This window comes from Eptesicus fuscus, chromosome 12, assembly GCF_027574615.1.
Source record: "Eptesicus fuscus isolate TK198812 chromosome 12, DD_ASM_mEF_20220401, whole genome shotgun sequence".
In the NCBI taxonomy this organism is placed as follows: domain Eukaryota; kingdom Metazoa; phylum Chordata; class Mammalia; order Chiroptera; family Vespertilionidae; genus Eptesicus; species Eptesicus fuscus.
In genome coordinates this window covers 12,609,727-12,630,418 of record NC_072484.1, presented here as the reverse complement: position 1 = coordinate 12,630,418, position 20,692 = coordinate 12,609,727, and the positions used below count along the sequence as shown (strand labels likewise).

Here is a 20,692-nt window from a genome sequence, read left to right as displayed (position 1 = left end):
TTTTCATAAGAGAGCCCAACAGGAAATCAAGTACCAAACAAGCTACGTTCCAAATCTGTACTGTAATAGCCAGCTTTCTTTTAAGAATCCCTGACTTTCGAAGGAAAAAATAAATCCTTATCAGATTCCGGGGCCCATCGCCAGAGTGCCCGTGTCTTCTGGTCCATTCCTATGCCTTCAGAGGATAGTACGACACCTTTCTCTCCATCAGCCCACCTTGCACACATCACTCTCAAGTACAGCCAGGAATCCTCACAGCCACCTGAGAAACAGCCTCCACAGCTGGGCCTCAGCTGCCCTTTTCTTTTTCTGCTACTTTCTCCTTCACCCCGGATTAACCCAGTCATCATCCCCAAACCTTCTTCCTCACTGAGCTCTTTGGGCACACTCTAGTTCTATCCAACAAAGCCTATTAATTCCAGTTGAGGGCCACCCCAAAATGAAAACATCATTTAAATACTAGTTACTATCTAACATAACATGGGAAATTTCATTACCTGACATTAATGAGAGCAGCACAAGTTAGAAAAAAACACAGGCTATATATGGCAACAAATGCACATCAAACGTAAATCATTTAAGCCTAAAAATAGGCACAGAGGAGCTCTGGCCAGTTTCACTCAGTGGTTAGAGCGCACCAAAGGGTCACGGGTTCGATTCCTGGTCTAGAGCACATACCTGGGTAGCAGGTTTGATCCCAGGCCCTGGTTGGATCACATGTAGGAGGCAACCAATTGATGTGTCTTTCTCACATCGATGTTTCTCTCCCCCCACCCCTCCCATTCACTCTCTCTAAAAAAAAAAATCAATGGAAAAAAATATCCTTGGATGAGGATTAACAAAAAAAAATATGTACAGAGGAGATTCAAAAAACAAGACCACGTCTAACGTACAATGTCAGCATGTAACATAATGGGTAGGGGTCAAGTTCATAAATTAATAGAGCACTTATCATGTAACACAAAAGGATAGAATTCAAAGTTCAAATACAAAAGCTAAAACAATCCCATCAGCTAAGAAGAAAATACAGTCTCCTGAGAAGCTAGTTGGAGGCATATAGTAAATCTCTGTACAATATATATCCTACCTAACCCATCATGGTCAATAAATGGATAAAGTTACTGAAACCCTTTCTCAAGCTTTGACTTCTAATCTCTGGGCCCTAATGAGGATGTGCATGACTGTGGCATCAAGGCAGGCTTCTCAATGTGGGAAAGAGTATGACCATGAAAGTAAAGAGAAGGGGTGTGCCAGTTACAACACTTTTATCCTATCTAATAAAAGAGTAACATGCAAATTAACCATCACTCTGCTACACCCACAAGCCATGCCCACCAGCCAATCAGGAGCGAGTATGCAAATTAACCTGACCAAGATGGCTGCAGCCACGGAGTGAGCAGGAGGCTTGGGTTTCCCTGGTAATGGAGGAAGCCAAGCTTTCTGCACACCCTGGCCGGCCTAGGCCTCCACTCAAGGCTACAAAGTTTCAATTATAGAAGATAAATAAATCCCAGATACCAGGGCCTCCACTTGGGTCGCCGGGGGGCGTGGCCAGCCTGCACACCACCACAGGCCCCTCGCCCAGGCCACCCCACGCCCCAACGGAACCCCCACCCTGATCCAGGACACCCTTCAGGGCAAACCAGCTGGCCCCCACCCATGCACCAGGCCTCTATCCTATCTAATAAAAGAGTAATTGCAAATGACCATCACTCCAACACACAAGATGGCTGCCCCCATGTGCTCAAAAATGGCTTCCCCCATGTGGACACAAGATAGCCACCACAAGATGGCCAGCAGGGGAGGGCAGTTGTGAGGGACCAGGCCTGAAAGGGAGGGCAGTTGGGGGCGATCAAGCCTGCAGGGGAGGGCAGTTAGGGGTTACCAGGCCGGCAGAGGAGGGAAGTTGGGGGCAACCGGGCCTGCAGGGAAGGGCGGTTAGGGGTGACCAGGCCTGCAGGGGAGGGAAGTTAGGGGTAACCAGGCCTGCAGGGGAGCAGTTGGGCATCAATCAGGCTGGCAGGGGAGTGGTTAGGTGGTGATCAGGATGGCAGGCAGAAGTGGTTAGGGGCAATCAGGAAGGCAGACAGGCGAGCAGTTGGGAGCCAGCAGTCCTGGATTGTGAGAGGGATGTCTGACTGCCCATTTAGGCCCGTTTGACGGGCGGTCGGACACCTCTCTCGGGGTCCCAGATTGCAGAGGGTGCAGGCTGGGCTGAGGAACACCCCCTGCCCCATGCACGAATTTCGTGCACTGGGCCTCTAGTGTGAATATAAAGAAAAGGATTTCCCGCCAACTAAAAGTGGAAACCAGGTCTAGGAAAAGGAAAATTTCCATTTCTCACAGATCTTATATATTTGTGTGTGTGTGTGTGTGTGTGTGTGTGTGTAAATACAAAGCAGTCAAACCCACCTTGACATTCATCCACACACATAAGCAAGTGTAAGAGATGCAGGCAGACCTGTGTTCTGAATTTTCACATGCATGTTAGCATAGGGAACAATATCAAAAGCAGAAACTGGTCATTAGTATCATCAAAAAATCACAAGATAACAACAACAAATTTATAATAAAGAAAGTCATCAACTGATTCCTAACAACCACCCTAAACTAAATACATACACTTAGAGAATACATCCAGATGCAAATTTACAGAGTATGCAAAGCATCGATTAGAGCAAATTGGGTTAGATACTCAAGTCCAAGAAAAAGGACAGAATATGTGGCAAAATTAAACATGACTCTGCAAATATCAAATAAGAATAAAATTCTGAAGTAGTAGTCAGAAAACTCTGGGGACTCTGGCAAGCATGAAATATCCACTCACACCCACAATATGCACAGAAGATACAGAAGATTCTTTTATCCATTTGCTTAACAGTGATATAAACACGGCAAACACACACGCATCGTTTAGTTCATGTGCAACAAAACTAAGCCATTAAATGGGCATCCCATAAAGATCACTTGGCCCTAAGAGGAACTAAAAAGGAGTTAGCTGCATGCCACAAAGACATATAAATGTTTCACTTTAGGTCTCCGTCTCCTTCTCCATCCCCTTGGATGGACTTTTTGATACGAAGCAACATGGTAGTAAGCCACTGATCCAAGCGAGATATTGAGTCAAATTCCTTCACCTAGTTTAAGGTTAGAGGAACAGGAATTAGTCTATGGAAATGTAATTGAAATAAAGCAGCTGTTTAAATTTAAATAGTGATAATCAACCAACTTTCTTCATTTAAAATTATTCATTCCAGTTCATAACAGTCATTAAAAATTGTTTATTTTTTCATTATTCTCTGCCTATTTTGATGGAGTTATTAACAAGTTTCTGTGCCTTTTATATTAGTCTGTATATAACATGTGATGACAAAAATCCCTAACAGCCTTTATAATTGGAAAAAAAAAGCACAACTAATATGACAAAGGAAATTAGACCATGTATAAGACTTAGAAGGGAACATGGAAAATTAACAGTGTTCCAATACACACTGAACAAGAAAAAAGGTATTTGTAGAGACAGGATGTATGGAAGCAGGATTCCTTTAACTCATTGCAACACATTAATAAAGAATAAGACTTCAATAGGATGTAAATGGTTTTGCAGCAAAAGCCATGATAAATATATTAATGGCAGATACTGAGAAACTTGTTTGACTCTAAACATAAGATGGCAAAAGATGGGAAAACAGAAGGTAGATGAATATAAAGAAAAAATCTTCCATTTATGTTATACCAGGAATATAGAAAACTCTCACTGCTTTGTTTTTATATTTTAAATTGTACTGAACTGATTTTACTTTACACTTATTTACGGAGCATATTATTTTCAAAAGAAAACATTCAAACAGCAAATTATAACAGTATATGATTTTTTTTTCTTGAATTTGCCTTATAGTTAAATTTACCATGGCTAATGAAACAATATAATTGTATAGGTTTGCGGGATATAAAAAAACATGACCATTGGAAAATACAATTAGGTATACTGGAATAATGTTCAAATAAATGTTCACATTTACAAAATGAAAAGAAGAAAAAGTTTCAGTAATAAACCTTCGAAGTATTTATTATATTTCAAAGACATAACTTACTGCTTCAGTGTAAGCTTCACTGTTCTGTTCTTCATGAGCTTCTAGAAGTTTCTAGTAACATAAATATGGAAAAATTAGTTTGGTAGGCTAAGAAAGTTCCATCTGTGAATAGAGATACTTTAAACACAGAAGTAGCCTTAGTATCACATTAATTGATGTTGCAAATACTTTATAAAATTGGAGAAATATTCAAGTACAAATAAAGAATTGCCCCAAGCCCTGGGTCCAGTGTTTGTGCTAACATTTCTGAATTGCCTGCAGAACACAACACTGTGTCCCTGACTCTCAGTGGCATTTGAAACCTAATATGCAAAAGTAGGAAAGGCTCTTCCGCAGACTCTGCAGATTTATCCTTCACTTCACACCCAGTTCCACCTGACAGCAAAGGCTTTTTCTTCGAAGTCCTAATATTACTTACTTTCAATAATTTACATTCTCTTGAATCAGTAAATGCTGGAAACATTTCCTCATATTTCTCAAGAGCAAGCTGAGAGAGAAAAAACACTGGTTAGTGTCTGACTCACTAAACCAGGAAACAAAGCTTTGAACATTCTTTTTTAAAATGTTTTTATTTTTTAAACATATTTTTATTGATTTCAGAGAGGAAGGGAGAGGGAGAGATAGAAACATCAATAATGACAGAGAATCATTGATTGGCTGCCTCCTGCACGCCCCCTACTGGGGATAGAGCCTGCAAACCCAGGCATGTGCCCTTGACCAGAATCAAACCTAGGACCCTTTGTTCCGCAGGCCGACGCTCTATCCACTGAGCCAAACCAGCTAGGGCTGAACATTCTATTAGCTTCAGTAAGATTCATCTATATCCTATTTAACTGTATAAGTATGTATTTAATTCATCAAAAATCACAGGAATCCTATCTATTTTGATTTTCAATTTCAGTTAAGAATCTATTTCTAAACCAATTTTCCAGAATTAGGTTGCTGTAGAGAAGATGTTGTAAACCAAATCTAATTCTTAAAACTCATAAACAGGTGTCTTATATATTTTTTTAAGGTACCCAGTTTAGTCTTGCAACTAACGAATATCACCCAAACGAAGTGATATCAAGAACAACAAGAGTACCGGAGTGAGGCCCGCTCTCATGGGTCGTGTGCATCAGAACACGAGTACTGAGGGACTGACCATACCTTGGCATTCAACTCATCGACTATGAAGTGACAGAGGGCTGCTTTAAAGAAGTAATCCTTTGCGCTGTACTTCAACAGAGGATTATCCATGGTGTTTGCCCCAACCTAGGCACAGAAAGCAGTTAGATGTAAAAGGTTTGGTTTTTTTGCTTTTTTAAAAAATTGAAGTTATTGGGATGACATTGGTTAATAAAATCATACAGGTTTCAAGTGAACAGCTCAATAAAACATCATCTGCATAGCGCATCATGCACTCACCACCCGAAGTCAAGTCTCTTTCCGCCCAGTTTATCCCCCTTTGTCCACTTTCTCCTCCCCACACCCCCCTTTCTAACTGGCTATCACTACATTGTTGTCCATGTCTATGTGTCATACATAATATATATATATATATATATATATTTTTAAAGGTCTGGCTTCTTACATTAGGCAAACTGATTATCATCTATTGCCTTTAGAAAATAATTCTGTATCTTATGTTAGTTTAGCTATGAAATACATTCTTTTAATCCAATATTATAACTAGAAATTTTACTAGAAGAAATAATATTTAACACATAAAATGTTAACCACTTAAAAATGAACTCAGAAGACTGTGACCTGTAGGAAGATGGAACAGACATCCTGTCCTCTATTCCTCCTAAGTATGACTAAAGCCCCCGTCATTTTATAGGAAACAAATGTAAAACTGAAAGGCGGAGAGAAAACTGAAGACTGATAGGGACCTTAAGACACAATGGAAAACATGACAATGAATTCCCTGGGTTTTCTTTTTCTTTCATATACTCCTGACTTTTTATAGAAAAAGCTGGCATAAAAGTCATTGGATACAGATTAAAAAAAAAAAAAAAGACTAGACAAAAGTTTGCTGTCTTTAGCCAAAGGACTAGGGAAGAGGCAGGTTAGCATAGTAAGACAGAAAATGTTTAGACAATAACTGCTCTATTCTAGCCAAATACCACAAGAAAACTGTGGCCTTAACCTCACTCACATCATCAAAGGCCAAAGAGGAAATCAAGATGTCCATCCTTTCGAGACTGCAAAGAGGAGCCCAACCTTCCTGCCAAGGTGACTTGAGAGAAGGCCAAGAAGGGAGCAGCCTTCATCCCCGCCAGCTAGTAATGAGCCCACCCTCTCCCCTGCAGCTGAGGCAGTGCAGCCCACACAGGCAGCCTGGATTCCATCTGCCCAGCAGAACCGGTATTCTCATCTCCCAGCAGGCATGGTTTCAGAAGAGGCCTAGTGGAGGGCTACGGCTTTCACCATCACCTGGCAGTAACAAGGACAACCCCACCATGGAGGTGCTGGACAGCAAGCAGGAGCTGGAATGAAACGAGGGCCTACCCCCAGATGTCAATGGAGGCCAACTGGGAAGCCTCCACCTGGCAGTAATGAGGCAACACACCCTTCCCCAGCCAGAGCAATGTCACAGAAAGCCAGCTGACAGAGAAGGTTTAAGTAATAGGGTTAGGGTTAGGGTTAGGGTAAAAATGCTCAGTTTTCATTGGAAACTTACTCGCCATACAAAAAAAGGGAAAGATCTTAAGCTGAATGAAAAAAGACAACCAACAGATGACAGCTCTTAGATGGCAGAAATGTTAGTATTATATAACAAAGGTTTTGAAAGAGCCCTCATAAAAATGCTTCAAAATAGTAACACAAAAACACCTGAAAGTAAAACAAAACAAAACAAAAAACAGAAAGCAAAATCAACATCAACAAAAAAGAAATTCACAACAAAAAATCCCAGAAGACATAAAGAAGAACCAAATGGAAATCTCAGAACCGAAAAACACAAAACCACATAAAAAGAAGATTGGCTCCACAGCAGAATAAATGGGAGAGATGAATCCACAAACTGATGAAAGAACATTAGAAATTAGTCTCAACAACAGAGAGAAGACAAACGGAAAAACAAGAAACAAACAACAAAAAACAATAAGCAAACCATCAGGGACCTACGTGACCATGAAATGAGGTCTAACATTAGCATCCTCTGAGACCTGGAAGGGGAGGAGAAAAAGAGAGCAGCTAAAAATATATTATAAGAAATAATGGCTAAAAATTTCCCAAATTTGGCAAGAAGCAAGAGCCTACAGATTTAAGAAGTTTATTGAAACCCAAACAGGATAAAAGCAAAGCTATCTATGCCAGACCACATTAACTTCTGAAAACTAAAAGTTAAAGAAAAAAAATTGAAAGCAGCCAGAGAAAACTAACCTCTTATTTACAGGGGAAAATCAATGTGAATAAGAGCCAACTTTTTACTAGAAACCACAATGGCCATAGTGGCACTTTTTCAAGTACTAAAACAAAACAAAACATCAACCCAGAATTGTATACCCAAGGAAAATATGCTTCAGGAAGGAAAAGAAAATCAAAACATTCCCAGATAAAGGAAAACAAAAATGTATGTTGCCAACCTAAAAGAATGGTAAAAGGATATTCTTTAAGCAGAAAGGAAACAATAAAAGACTGAATCTCAAAACATCAGGAAGGAAGCAAGAACACAGCAAACAAAATATGGTGAATACAATAAGCTTTTCTTCTCTTGAGTTTTCTAAATTATGTTTGATGGTTGAAGCAAAAACTGTAGTTATAAAAGTACATAAAGAAAACATTTAAGAGTTATATATTGAACAGACAGTAAAAAGAAAGGTAAGATTTCTATATTTCACTGGAAGTAACAAAATGAAGTCCCCATTAGCCTATGATAAGTTATACAAATGTAACAGCTAGAGCAATCACTAAAAAAGCCATACTCAAAAACACTACAGATAAGTCACCCACTGAAAGGCAGGAAAATAGAAAACAGAGAAATGTAAAATAACATAAATAGAAAACAAATATAAAATGGTAAACGTAAGCCCTAATATAACAATAATTATAATAAATGTTGTCTAAATATGCTAATTAGCAAAGTGAATGAAAAAGCAATAAACTGTCCATATGAAACTCACTTCAATTATAATGATACGAGAGGCCCGGTGCACAAAATTCATGCACGGGGAGGCGGGGGGGGGGGGGGCGGTGTCCCTCAGCCCAGCCTGCACCCTCTCCAATCTGGGACATCCCTCTCACAATCCAGGACTGCTGGCTCCTAACCACTCACCTGCCTGCCTTCCTGATTGCCCCTAACCACTCTGCCTGCCAGCCTGATAGTCCCCTAACTGCTCCCCTGCTGGCCTGATTGACGCCTAACTGCTCCCCTGCCGGCATGATTGTCCCCAACTGCCCTCCCCTGCCAGCCCAATCGCCCCCAACTGCCTTCCCCAGTTGGGCTGAGGGGACTGGGGGACTCCAGCTGGATGAGGTGGGGCTGAGGGGACTGGGTGCCACCATCTTGTGGCTGTGGGTGCCGCCATCTTGTGAGGGCTAGGCAGTCAATTAGCCTATCCCCTCTTTATTGGCTTGGGCACCACCATCTTGTGAGGGGATGATGGTCAATTAGCATATTCCCTCTTTATTAGATAGGATAGGCAGGTCAAAAGAAAAAGTATGCAAAAAGACATATATAAACATTAATCAAAAGAAAGCAGGAAAGGCTGTATTAATATCAAACAAAGTAGACTTCAGAGCAAAGACAATTATACTATACAGGGTGGGGCAAAACTAGATTTACAGTTGTTTGTATGGAAAATAATATAATAATTAATAAAGAGTAATACAAGAATAAATTCTGTGTTTTGCATACTCACAACTATAAACCTACTTTTGCCTCACTCTGTATAGTGATAAAGGTGTCAACCCACCAAGAAGACAGCAATCCTAAACATGTATGCAGCAAGCAACATAGCAGACCGACAGAAATGAAAGGAGAGATACACAAACCCACAATAATAGTTGCAGATTTCAACTCTCCAAGCTCATCAATGGATAGCTCTAGAAAGGAAAATTAGCAAGTATATAGAACTCAACACCATCAACCAAGGAAATCTAATTAACATTCATAGAATATGCCACCCAGGAACAGCAGAACTACAGAACATATGCCAAGAAAGACCATACTCTGGGCTATAAAACCAACCCCTACAAATTTATAAAAATTGAAACCATAGAGTGTTTTCCAACAACAGTGGAATCAAACTAGAATTCAACAACAAAGAGATAACAGGAAAATCTCCAAACACTTAAACTTCCCAACTTATTCTATGAGGCTAGTATTACCTTGCTACCAAAACCACACAAACACACCACAAGAAAAAATAAAATTAAAGATCAATATCCCTTGTGAATATAAATGCAAAATCCTCGACAAAATATTAGCAAAATAATTTTGGCAACTTACAAAAAGGATTACATGACTATACAGTTAAGGATTAATTTGTCTAAAGCGAGGTCTGGCTTTTGTCCATGACTCCTGGGTGGTAATTTCTAAACCCTTGGAATGTCCTGCCTGATAAGAGTCAACCACATCTACATGACTGAGCCCCAGTAAAAACTTCAGACACTACATTCAGTGAGCTCCCCTTCTTGTCAATACTCTATGCATATTTTCACATATTGTTAAGTGAAGTAAGTGCTGGCTGTACAACTCTACAGGGGGAGGACAACAGAAAGTTCCACATGTGGAACTCTGGACCCTACACTATGGCAGGCACCTCTTACTTTAGCTGAGTTTAATTTGTATCTTTTTAATAATAAAACATAACTGTGAGTATAACACCTTGCATTGAGTTCTATGAATCCTAGAGAATTATTAAACCTGAAGATGTTCTTGGAGTCCCCTAAACATTGCAATGACCAAGTAAGATTTGTCCCAGGAATATAAGGTTGGTTCAACATATAAAAATCAATGAAATATACTATCTTAGTAGACTTAAAGGACAAAAAACACCTGATCCTCTCAACAGATGCAGAAAAAGCACTTGACAAAAGTCAATACCCTTTGATGATAAAAACAGTTAAAGTAGGAAGAAAAGAGAACTTCCTCAAACTAACAAAGGATATCTATTAAGAAACCCACAGCTATCAATATACTTAATGGCGAAAAGCTGAAAGCTTTCTTCTGAAGATGGGAACAAGGTGAGGATGTCTGCCCTTGCTACTTCTATTAACATTGTACTGGAAGTTCTAGCCAGAAACAAATGACAAGAAAATGAAATAAAGGGCATTCAGATTGGAGAAGTTATGAAACTATCACTATTGCAGATAACATGATTTTGTATATAAAAAAATCCACAAAACAAAAATTAGAGCTAATAAATAAGTTCAGCAAGGTTGCAGTATATAAAACTAACATTTAATAATCTGAAAAGGAAATTAAGAAAATAATTCCATTTATAATAGCGTCAAAAAGAATAAAATACTTAGAAGTAAGTGCAAGACTTGCACACTGAAAACTATAAAACATTGAACAAAATTAAAGATCTAAATAAATGGAAAGGCACCTTGTGTTCACAGACTATAAGACTTGATGACAACATTTTCCAAATTGGTCTATAGATTCAATGCAATCCCCATCAAAATTCTAGTTGATTTCTTAGCAGAGTTTGACAAGCTGATCCTAAAACTCATATGGAAATGCAACAACTCCAAACAGTCAAAGCAATCTTTACAGAAGAAGTTGGCCCTGCCTGGTGTGGCTCAGTACTTAGAGGGTTGTCCTGCACACGAAAGGTTGCGGGTTCGATTTCCAGTCAAGGGCACATACCTGGGTGGCAGGTTTGTTCCCTGCCCTGGCTGGGTGCACATGCAGAGGGCAACTAATCAATGTATCTTTCACATCAATGTTTCTCTCTCTCTTCCCCTTTCCCTCCCTTCTACTATCTCTAAAAATCAATGGAAAAATAATCCTTGGGTGAGGATAAACAAACAAACAAACAAACCAAGTTCCTTGGAAGACTCTCACATTTCCTGACTTCAAAATTTACTACAAAGCTACAGTAATCAAACAATGTGATATTGGCATAAAGACAGACATACATATCAATGGATTAAAACAGAGAGCCCAGAAATAAACCTTTGCATATTGGTCAATTTTCAACAAGGTACCAAGACCATTCAATGGCAAAAGGATGGTGTATTAAACAAGTAGTAGTGAGAACACTGAAAATATACAGGTAAAAAAGAATGCAGTTGAATCCTTAACTAAGACCATATACAAAACATTAACTTAGCCGAAACCGGTTTGGCTCAGTGGATAGAGCGTCGGCCTGCGGACTGAAAGGTCCCAGGTTCGATTCCGGTCAGGGGCATGTACCTTGGTTGTGGGCACATCCCCAGTGGGGGGTGTGCAAGAGGCAGCTGGTTGATGTTTCTCTCTCATCGATGTTTCTAACTCTCTATCCCTCTCTATCCCTCTCTCTTCCTCACTGTAATAAATCAATAAAATATATTTTAAAAAAAATTCTAAAAAACAAACAAACAAACAACAAAACATTAACTTAAAATAGACTGGAGAACTAAAACTATAAAACTCTTAGAATAAAACATAGGGGGAAAGCTTCATGACCTTGGGTTTGGCAATTTCTTGGATATGACATGAAAAACACAGGCAAAAAAAATTTGACTCAAGAAAAATTTAAAACTATGTGTATCAAAGGACACTAACAACCGAGTAAAAGGGCAACCCACAGAATAGGAGAAAATATTTGCAATCACTTATCTAATAAGGGATTAATATCCAGAATATATAAAGAACATCTAAAACTCAATACCAAGAAACAAGTAACCTGTTTCAAAAATGGGCAAAGGAACTGAATAGACATTTCTCCAAGGAAGATATATGAATGACCAATAAGCACATAAAAAGATACTCAACATCACTAATCATTAGGGAAATGAAAATCAAAGAAACATTGAGAGACTGCTTCACAATCATTAGGATGGTTCTCAAACAAGCAAACAGAAAACAACAAGGATTGGTGAGGATGTGAAAAACTGGAACCACTGTACATTGCTGATAGGATGGTGAAATAGTGTGGCAACTATGGAAAACAATTTGGCAGTTCCTCAAAAAGTTGACACATGTTCCAACAATCCCAATATTAGGTATATAGCCAAAAGAACTGCAAACATACTTTCAACAAAAACTTGAACACAAATGTTCATAGCAACATTATTCATAACTAGAGGCCCGGTGCACCAAATTTGTGCAGGGGGGGGGGGGGGGAGTGTCCCTCAGCCCAGCCTGCACTCTCTCCAATCTGGGACCCCTTCAGGGATGTCTGACTGCCCGTTTAGGCCCGATCCCACCGCTGCTGGCTCCCAACCGCTCGCCTGCCTGCCTGATTGCCCCTAACTGCTTCTGCCTGCCAGCCTGATCACCTCCTAACCACTCCCCTGCCAGCCTGATCAACCCCTAACTGCCCTCCCCTGCCAGCCTGATTGCCCCTAACTGCCCTCCCCTGCCAGCCTGGTCATTCCTAACTGTCCTCCCCTCCCGGCCTGGTCGCCCCCAACTGCCCTCCCCTGCTGGCCTGGTAACCCCTAACTGCCCTCCCTTGCCAGCCTGGTCACCCCTAACTGCGCTCCCCTGCTGGCCTGGTCGCCCCCAACTGCCCTCCCCTGCCGGCCATCTTGTAGTGGCCATCTTGTGTCCACATGGGGGTGGCCATCTTTGACCACATGGGGGCAGCCATCTTGTGTATTAGAGTGATGGTCAATTTGCATATTACTCTTTTATTAAATAGGATAGCCCCTAAATGAAAATAACCCAAATGTCCATCAGTTGATAAATGGATAAACTGGAATATTACTCAGCTTTGAAAAGGAATGAAGTATTAATACATGTTATAGCATAAGTGAACCTTGAAAATAAATTTTACTAAGTGAAAGAAGCCCGTCACAAAAGGCCACATACTGAATGATTCCATACATATTAAAGGCCTACAATCAGCAAATCCACTTAATCAGACAATAGATAGTATTTCCAGGGACTGGAGGAGAGAATGGGGCTTCTTTTGGGGATGATAAAAATGTTTTTGAATTAGGAAATGGTGATGGTTACATATCCTTTGTGAATATATTAAACACACAGACATGGTACTCCTTAAAAGGATGAATTATATAATGTGTGAATTAGATCTTAATAAAAAGGAAAATTAAATTTAAAAGTAAAAAAAAAAAAAGATTCAGAGTAAATTCTGCTGGAAGTTGAACAGACAGCAGTAACCTCACCTGCTCATAGATCTCGATGGCTTTCTGGTATTGCTCAAGCTGGGCAGCATATGCTGCCACCTTTAGCAGACACTTGTTAGCTGAACTGAAATCAAGAACCAGAGCAAAGTAAGCATCAAACAGAGAAATAAAAAGACACCCAGTACACTTTCATTTGGTACAGTACAATACACTTCGCTAACAGAGTACAGCAAAGATTTATCTTTTATCACACTTAACAAAAATCCATTTAACTATGTTAAGAAAAGTAATACTTGCCTGTTGGATTCTTCTCCTTTGTAATAATCAGCCGATTGTTCATAATGTGCAATAGCCTGAAAACACACACATATCGTATTCAAACTACTTGTTTAAAGAGTTGCATTAAAAAAACTACACTTGCATGGGTATTTTTTCTTATAAATAAACCTATCCCAACAGTAAACCTTTCACAACTTGGCCTACTTTATTCGGGGAACACAAAAATGCATGCACCTCTGGAAGCCTGGCAGCAGACTGCTCGCTGCCCATCAAAATCTCTGATCCCCCTCCCCCATGGCAAATACCCAGCTACACCACTTCCCCAGCCTGCACTGCAGTTACAGCAGCCATGAGACCTATTCCTTCCAATGGAATATAAACAAACATGCTGTAAACTACTCCCAGGCTTGGTCCATACATCTGACTCTGCATCCTTCTCCAGGCCTTTTCCCTTCTCATGAGCCAGCATGGCAATAGCCAAGTCTAGCGTGACAATGGAAGCCACAAGCTAAAGAACTTTTGTCAGCCCGGTTCCAAACTAAATACAAAAGGCAGAATGGACCTCAAACCCCATGCCCCACCACTGCCAAACCCAGAACAGCTATGCTGGATTGTTATTTCTGAGATATGTGAAGCCTATTAAATTTAGATTTAAGGTTTGCTAAAGCAGCACACATTATCCTCACTAATAACCTAAGTATCATCTAGATTAAAGGTCATGTTTTCACTCTAAAATGTGTGGTGCTGAATTAACAGTCAAGTGGAAAAGAAAGAGTGCAGGCTGGAAAGCTAGAAGCTCTGGTCCTGTGGGGCATAGATTCAGTGAAGTCAAGCACATGACAACTCAGAAGGCAAAACACTGCAAGCTCGCTCTTCCTCTTGAGAACACCTGTGCCTTTCCCTACTCCCTCTCTCCTCTAGAGCAGACTTCTGCCTTCCCGCCTCTCCTTCTTCCTGGCACATTTTCTTTGCCTTTCTTATTCCTAAGCTCCAGGGGCCCTTATTTTTGCCTCTGTAACTTGTTTCCTAAGCCCACGCAGTCCAGCTGGCTCACTTCTTCCAGGGCTCGCTTGTTCTACCTCTGTGACTAAATAAACTTTGCTTGTATTTGAAACACACACACACACACACACACACACACACACACACACACACACCACACATGCCTATTGGAGCTGGAAACTATGGAAATAAGGTATATGGAAAGGGCCAGATGATAGTATGTGCTATTTTTAGCCAGGTTCTATAAGGAAAAAGAACTGAAGGAATTAGCTGGTTCATGAAAGGAAACAAAGTCCAGAAATAGGATAAAACTGGAAAGGTCAATACAATAAGGGCAAGAGGTAAGTATGAACAATGTTTTAAATTATGGGTCAGAAACACTTTCCTGTGACAGGCCAGATAATAACAGGCTTTATGAACTATACAATCTGTTTTCACTTTGTATCTCTCCTCAGGTAGCACAAAAGCAACCACAGATGATGCATAAATGAAGGACTGTGGCTATATGCAAATACACTTTATTCATGGACAATACAATTTCAGTTTCATTTAATTTTTGTGTTATGAATGCTTTTCCCCTCAATGATTAAAGAGTCAGAAAACCATTCTCAGCTTCCAGACATACATAAACAGCTGGTGGATTTGTAGATCCCTGCCTTAAATTTCAAGGTTTTTCCAGTAAACCTGGAAGAAACCTGTGAGAAAATCAGATTACAGGTGCTGCTCTACAGTTCAATGGCTTCGAGGCAGCTCGACTGAGTTACGAGAGGCTCAGGGACAGAAAAAACACACACAAATAAAATATAACAGGCTAGGGAACTAAAAACACACACAAATAAAATATAACAGGCTAGGGAACTGTTAGGAAACACTTTGGTGTGGTTATGGGCACAGGGAACTGTCTGGGAGCAAACAGACCTGGCCCATAAAGCGTATGGTCCCCTTTCCTGCAGGTGGTAATGGTTATAACCAAGAATGCAGAGCCACAGGCTGAAGGGGGCAGAGCCAACATTAGCCTTGTCTGGACTGCAGTTTTTGACAAAACTGAACAGTTTTTTCTTTTTTTCCATTACCATACCCTCCTATACCCTCTTCCACCTCCACTCCCCGCCCCCCGGTAATCACCATACTGTTGTCTGTGTCCATGAGTTCTTTTTTTTTTTTTTTTTTCCTTTTTTGCTCAATCCCTTCCACCACCCTCCCTCCACCCCCAAAGCTGTATGCTTACTCTCTACCTATGAGTTTGCACAGTTATGTGAAAAATAGACACTTCTGTGTGTGAATGATTATGTTTTTGGGTCTATTTATTTCAGCCACTTAGCCTACCCAAACTAATATGCTCCCCTCCACCAAATTTTCTCAGCATTATTTAAACTAGAGTCCCGATGCATGAAATTCATGCATGCGGACTTTAGGCCTGGCTGGCGATCAGAGCCAATCTGTAGGGCGACTGGCAGGGCGATCGGGGGGGTCCCTGCTGGCACCCGCCTTGGCCAGCCTGGCGCCGCCTGCTCGCTGGCCCTGCCCCTGCCCCTGCCCCTGCCGCTGGTCGCCTCCCTCTGCAGGAGTTGACCAACGGGGTGATCAAGGGGTGGCACTGGCCCATTCGCTGGCCGGCCCTGCCCCTCGCGGCTGCAGGTTGCTTCCCTCTGCAGAGCGACCAGGGGGCCCCTGCTAGCACCCGCCTTGGCTGGCCTAGGGCCTGTGGGCTGGGGGCAGCTCCTGCATTGAGCGTCTGCTCCTCGGTGGTCAGTGTGCATCATAGCGACCAGTCACCAGTCGTTCCACTGTACAGTTGATTTGCATATTAGGCTTTTATTATATAGGATAGGAGAAAAACTGGGAACAATTTAAGTGGGTAAGTATAATGAGCTACCTTGCTATGATTAAAAGTAATGGATAGAACATTCACTATGGGAAGTTCTTTATGAAATCTTAAAGCCATAGAAGGATAGGTACAATATAGTCCTCTCTTTACAAGTACATATATAGACACATCCAGAAAAGGTCTGTTAGAATATATTCCTTTGGAGCACATGTCAGAGCTGTTACATACACACATGCACACACGTGGGATTATATGACGAATGTCCATCTTTTCCCACTAAAATATAAGCTCTGTGAAGGCAGCTTTCATGATGGTTTTGCTCACCATTATGTCCCTAAGCCTAGCGCAATGCCTATCATACGGTAGGTGCTCAGTAAACAGATACTAAGGGAATGAATGCAAACTGCATTTCAAATGAAGGTCCACTATTAAACCAATATCTTGATTAGTTTGGAATGCCCAGGAAAGTTTTTCAATGAATTTATGATTAATCAGAAATAATTTTATTTGAATTGTCCTCATTCTCTCAAGTATTCAGCACTAGTTTGCACTGTAATAAACAGGATAACATAAGAAACGTGACCAAATCTTTTTGTAAAGAGTATCAGTTATATAACCGCTTCCTAAGGAGGAAATGTAGCTAGTTTCTTCCCAGTTCTTACAGCACCCCAACACTCAATGAACAGAGTTGGGTTGAACTGTTTTGGAGGTTAAAAAGACAAAAGAGGCCCAATGTCAACAATTTGGTTTAGCCTAATACTTATTAAATAACGATACTGGTTCATCAAAATGTTATAACTGTGAACTTCAGCTAGGTTTATTATAATAAAAGAAAAAATTTAAATTTAGTTTTTAATAATGCTAATTAAGCCAATAATAAAAAATTATGGTTTTCCCAAGTTTTGACAGAGACTGAAGTTGAAAGGAAAGCTTATCCACTGGCTTAGAGAAGTTTCCGAGTAAACAGGCCGGCCACAGGTTATCTTTGACGTTCCACCTAGTTTGGAGTTTTAACAGGTAGTGAAACTTATAAAGCATACGCAGAACCTTTCACACTAGAAATCAGCCCACTGTAAGTTATAGTCCCAAAGACAATAATATAAGAAGTAGAACACAGCAACCAATAACAATAGCACACTTAACAGTAAACCCAGAAACCACCCAGCTGATTATCCTGAGTTAAGTAGCATGCCACAGGGATCACAAGACTCCTTGGGAGAGTTGGGTAAGTGGCACAGTGCCGCAGAATACATGGGTCCTGAAATGAAACACAAGGCTTTCTAGGACTGCACCATCGTCATTAAGGCAAATGCAATTTCCAGGGTGCAAGCGTAAGGGTCCACTTTGTAGGTAAAACAGCTTTAAATATGGGATCAATTCTTTTAGAACACATACCCCCAGAGAGGACCTAACGGGAACCTGACACACTACACATAACAGTAACAAACAGTACTAAATCATGTCCTCTAGGGACTTAAGACAGAAATGAGTCATAATTCCTCTGGACCATTTAAAAAGGACCTATTCATTATTTGGTTCCATGTTTTACTTCGTGAAGTCAAAGAAGTAATGTGAGTTTATGAAACTTCACTGTTCACTAGCTAAAATCTGTGAATGAATCAGACGACATATTAAAAGGAAAGAAATTCATTTGTTAGAAATCAGATATAAAGCAGTTGTGTACTTGGTGTAACTGATTTTTTCAAACATAAACTTCGCACACCAACCACAATCTGATGGATCCACCAGAGACGCGAAGGCAACGTTTCTAAACATAGGAGGCCAGACATCAGAGAACACAATGAGCTACCCTGTGTGCTGAGTAATCCTCTTCAATGGCTTTTGTAAAGAACACAACAATGAAAAAAGACGTCACCTACTGGCCAGCTTGCAGAATGGCAGGAACACTGTGAGTAGTGAGTAATGGAGGTTTCAGAAGCTGCGTGGCAAATCATCAAATTTTTTTTATAAAGAAAGAAAACAGGAGTGCACCATACGTCATTTTACCCACCCTCAATGTTAAGGAAACCCCTGTGGTGAAGTGGTTGCCCGAGCCCAGGCCCTGGCAGCAGAGATGGCACAGAGCACTTCAGGCTTCTGCCTCCAGAGGGCTCTTCTGACCACTGTGGACAGGAGCTGATGCAGTGGCTTCAGCTGGCAAGATGATACACGAGTGCTCATCTCCTCAAGACGGAGGCCACCTCGAAAAGGACAGTGAGAAGTGCTGAGACTTGGGAGTTCTGAGGACAGTGCCCACAGAAATTGCTCACAGGTTGGATGTGGAGAAAGAGAAAAGGCAAGTATGCCTGTGGTCTGGAGGGGGAACATCAGGTGAAAGGAAGGCCAGGTCAGAACTCAGTCTTACACACGTTTGCCTTGAGTTTACAGTCGAGAGGTTGGCAGACATGGGGACATAGGAATCTAAAGCTCGGATAGAGGTCTAGGCTGCAGACAGATTTGCAAGTCCTGGGATACAGACGATACTTAAAGTTGTGATGCTGAGTGAGTACAGATAGACATACCGAGGGAGCAAGATGGAGAGAAGACAACGACCCAACTCTGGGGTCACACTATAGGGTGAGAAGAAGAAAAGGAACCAGCTAAGGAGTCAGGAAGAGAGCGCTCAGTGAGGTGGCCAGAGAACCAGGTGGGAGACGTGGTCCAGAAGCCAAGAAAGAAGTAAAACAAAGGAGAGGAAGAGTGACAACTGTCCAATGCCACGGCAGGCACGGGGAGTGCCACGGCCACTGAGATAGGAGGCAACTGGAGTCTTTCAGCTGCTTAGTGTTCATTAGTCTGAGAGTGATGCTCTCCACTACCTTTCTCTTTCTGATTCACACCTGTTCCATCCACAGCACTCAGGAGGACAGTTTTACATAAACATTTGTCTCCAGGCTGAGTTGAGGCAGCCTCTGAAGTGTGGCCAATGTGTTTTCCTCTCACCACGGTACACTCCAGCCCTGCAGGAGATCCCCTAACAGAAGACAGCAGGAGATAGGAGAGTGCTGGGCCAGCTTTGCGTAAGCTCCACTCGTTCCAGCCTGAGTGAGCATAGGCAGTGTAACCATTTTGAGTCCTAATTTTTCCATAGCCATAAAGCTGAAATGTGGTAAAATTCATGGCATGCTACCAAGGACAACGTTTGGAAAACCGTATTTGCTCAATAAGTGTTTCCTTCTTCCTCTTTTCTTCTACTACTAGAGGCATACCTTGTTTTATTGCATTTGCTGATACTGCATTTTCATCAACATCAAAAAATCATCCAACCAGCAAATAGATTAGGACTCGCCAAATGCTCAGATAATAAGAGGTTTTTAGCAATAAAACCTTTTTGTTAATAAATGTATGTACACTGTTTTAAAAGACATAATGCTACTGCACACTGAACAGGCTACAGTAAATCCTCACTTAATGTTGTCGATAGGTTCTACCACCTAAAATGAAATGACATAACATAACCAATTTTACCATAGGGTGATTAATATACACAAGAGTTACTAGTAAGTTCCTACAATATCTCATCATTATAATGGAACAACTCTGAAAAAACGATGCTATACTAGAATGTGCTGTATAGTGTACACATAACTTTCATATGCACTTGCAAACTCACATGTGTGACTCACTTTATTGTGCTTTTCACTTCATAGTGGTGGTTTGAAACCAAACCCATAATATCTCCAAGGTATGCCTGTATAAACCACCACTTAAAAAGCCAGGCTTGAGGGAAGCAGACATGTGGCCAAGTTGGTGTTCACCTACCTTCTTCCCCAGGTTTCAGGGACTAAAGATAAAGATGAGTAAACGCCCACAGTACTTAAGCTTCCTTCCCAGGGCTACAGAAGCCTCAGCAAAAGAGATGAAGATTCTAACATGAATCACATAAGCAGACACAGCAAGTAAATCTTAACTAGCTCTCATCTCAGATACTTACTCCAGGAAAACAGTTTCTCTACTCCTTAGCCACCAAGCCCCTAAAACTTCCATGTGTAGCCATGCCATGACTGGTCACTCTACTCCATTCAACTCTGCTGGAAGAGGCAAGAGTCAACTACCTGCTTCACACCAAGGTTATGAGAATCTGACCCATTGCTTACCTTCTCGATGTCTACAAGTTCAGTCTCATAAATTTCAGCAATAGTGATGTGGTGTTTGGCTGCGATTGTAAACCTTCCCTGGGGAAAACAAAAAAGAGTTACAGTCCTGTTTTACCTATTTTAATGCCATCAGTTTAGGAACAAGATAAAAAAAAATACAA

At 41.0% G+C, this 20,692-nt stretch overlaps 1 protein-coding gene across 4 annotated transcripts in view; it reads right to left on the bottom strand.

Annotated features, from left to right (window-relative positions):
* Window positions 1–2,542: 2,542 nt before the first annotated feature.
* NAPB (NSF attachment protein beta) overlaps window positions 2,543–20,692 on the bottom strand; it is a 37,233-nt gene continuing 19,083 nt past the window's right edge. For all 4 annotated transcript variants that reach the window (XM_008141144.3, XM_054723780.1, XM_054723779.1 and 1 more), the window contains 7 exons: window positions 20,532–20,609; window positions 13,623–13,678; window positions 13,365–13,449; window positions 5,244–5,348; window positions 4,513–4,581; window positions 4,095–4,145; window positions 2,543–3,137 (listed from right to left, as the gene is read on the bottom strand). In XM_008141144.3, the coding sequence (XP_008139366.1) occupies window positions 3,027–3,137; window positions 4,095–4,145; window positions 4,513–4,581; window positions 5,244–5,348; window positions 13,365–13,449; window positions 13,623–13,678; window positions 20,532–20,609 (555 nt within the window). In that variant the 3' untranslated portion in view covers window positions 2,543–3,026. The remainder of the gene's footprint in view (window positions 3,138–4,094; window positions 4,146–4,512; window positions 4,582–5,243; window positions 5,349–13,364; window positions 13,450–13,622; window positions 13,679–20,531; window positions 20,610–20,692) is intronic.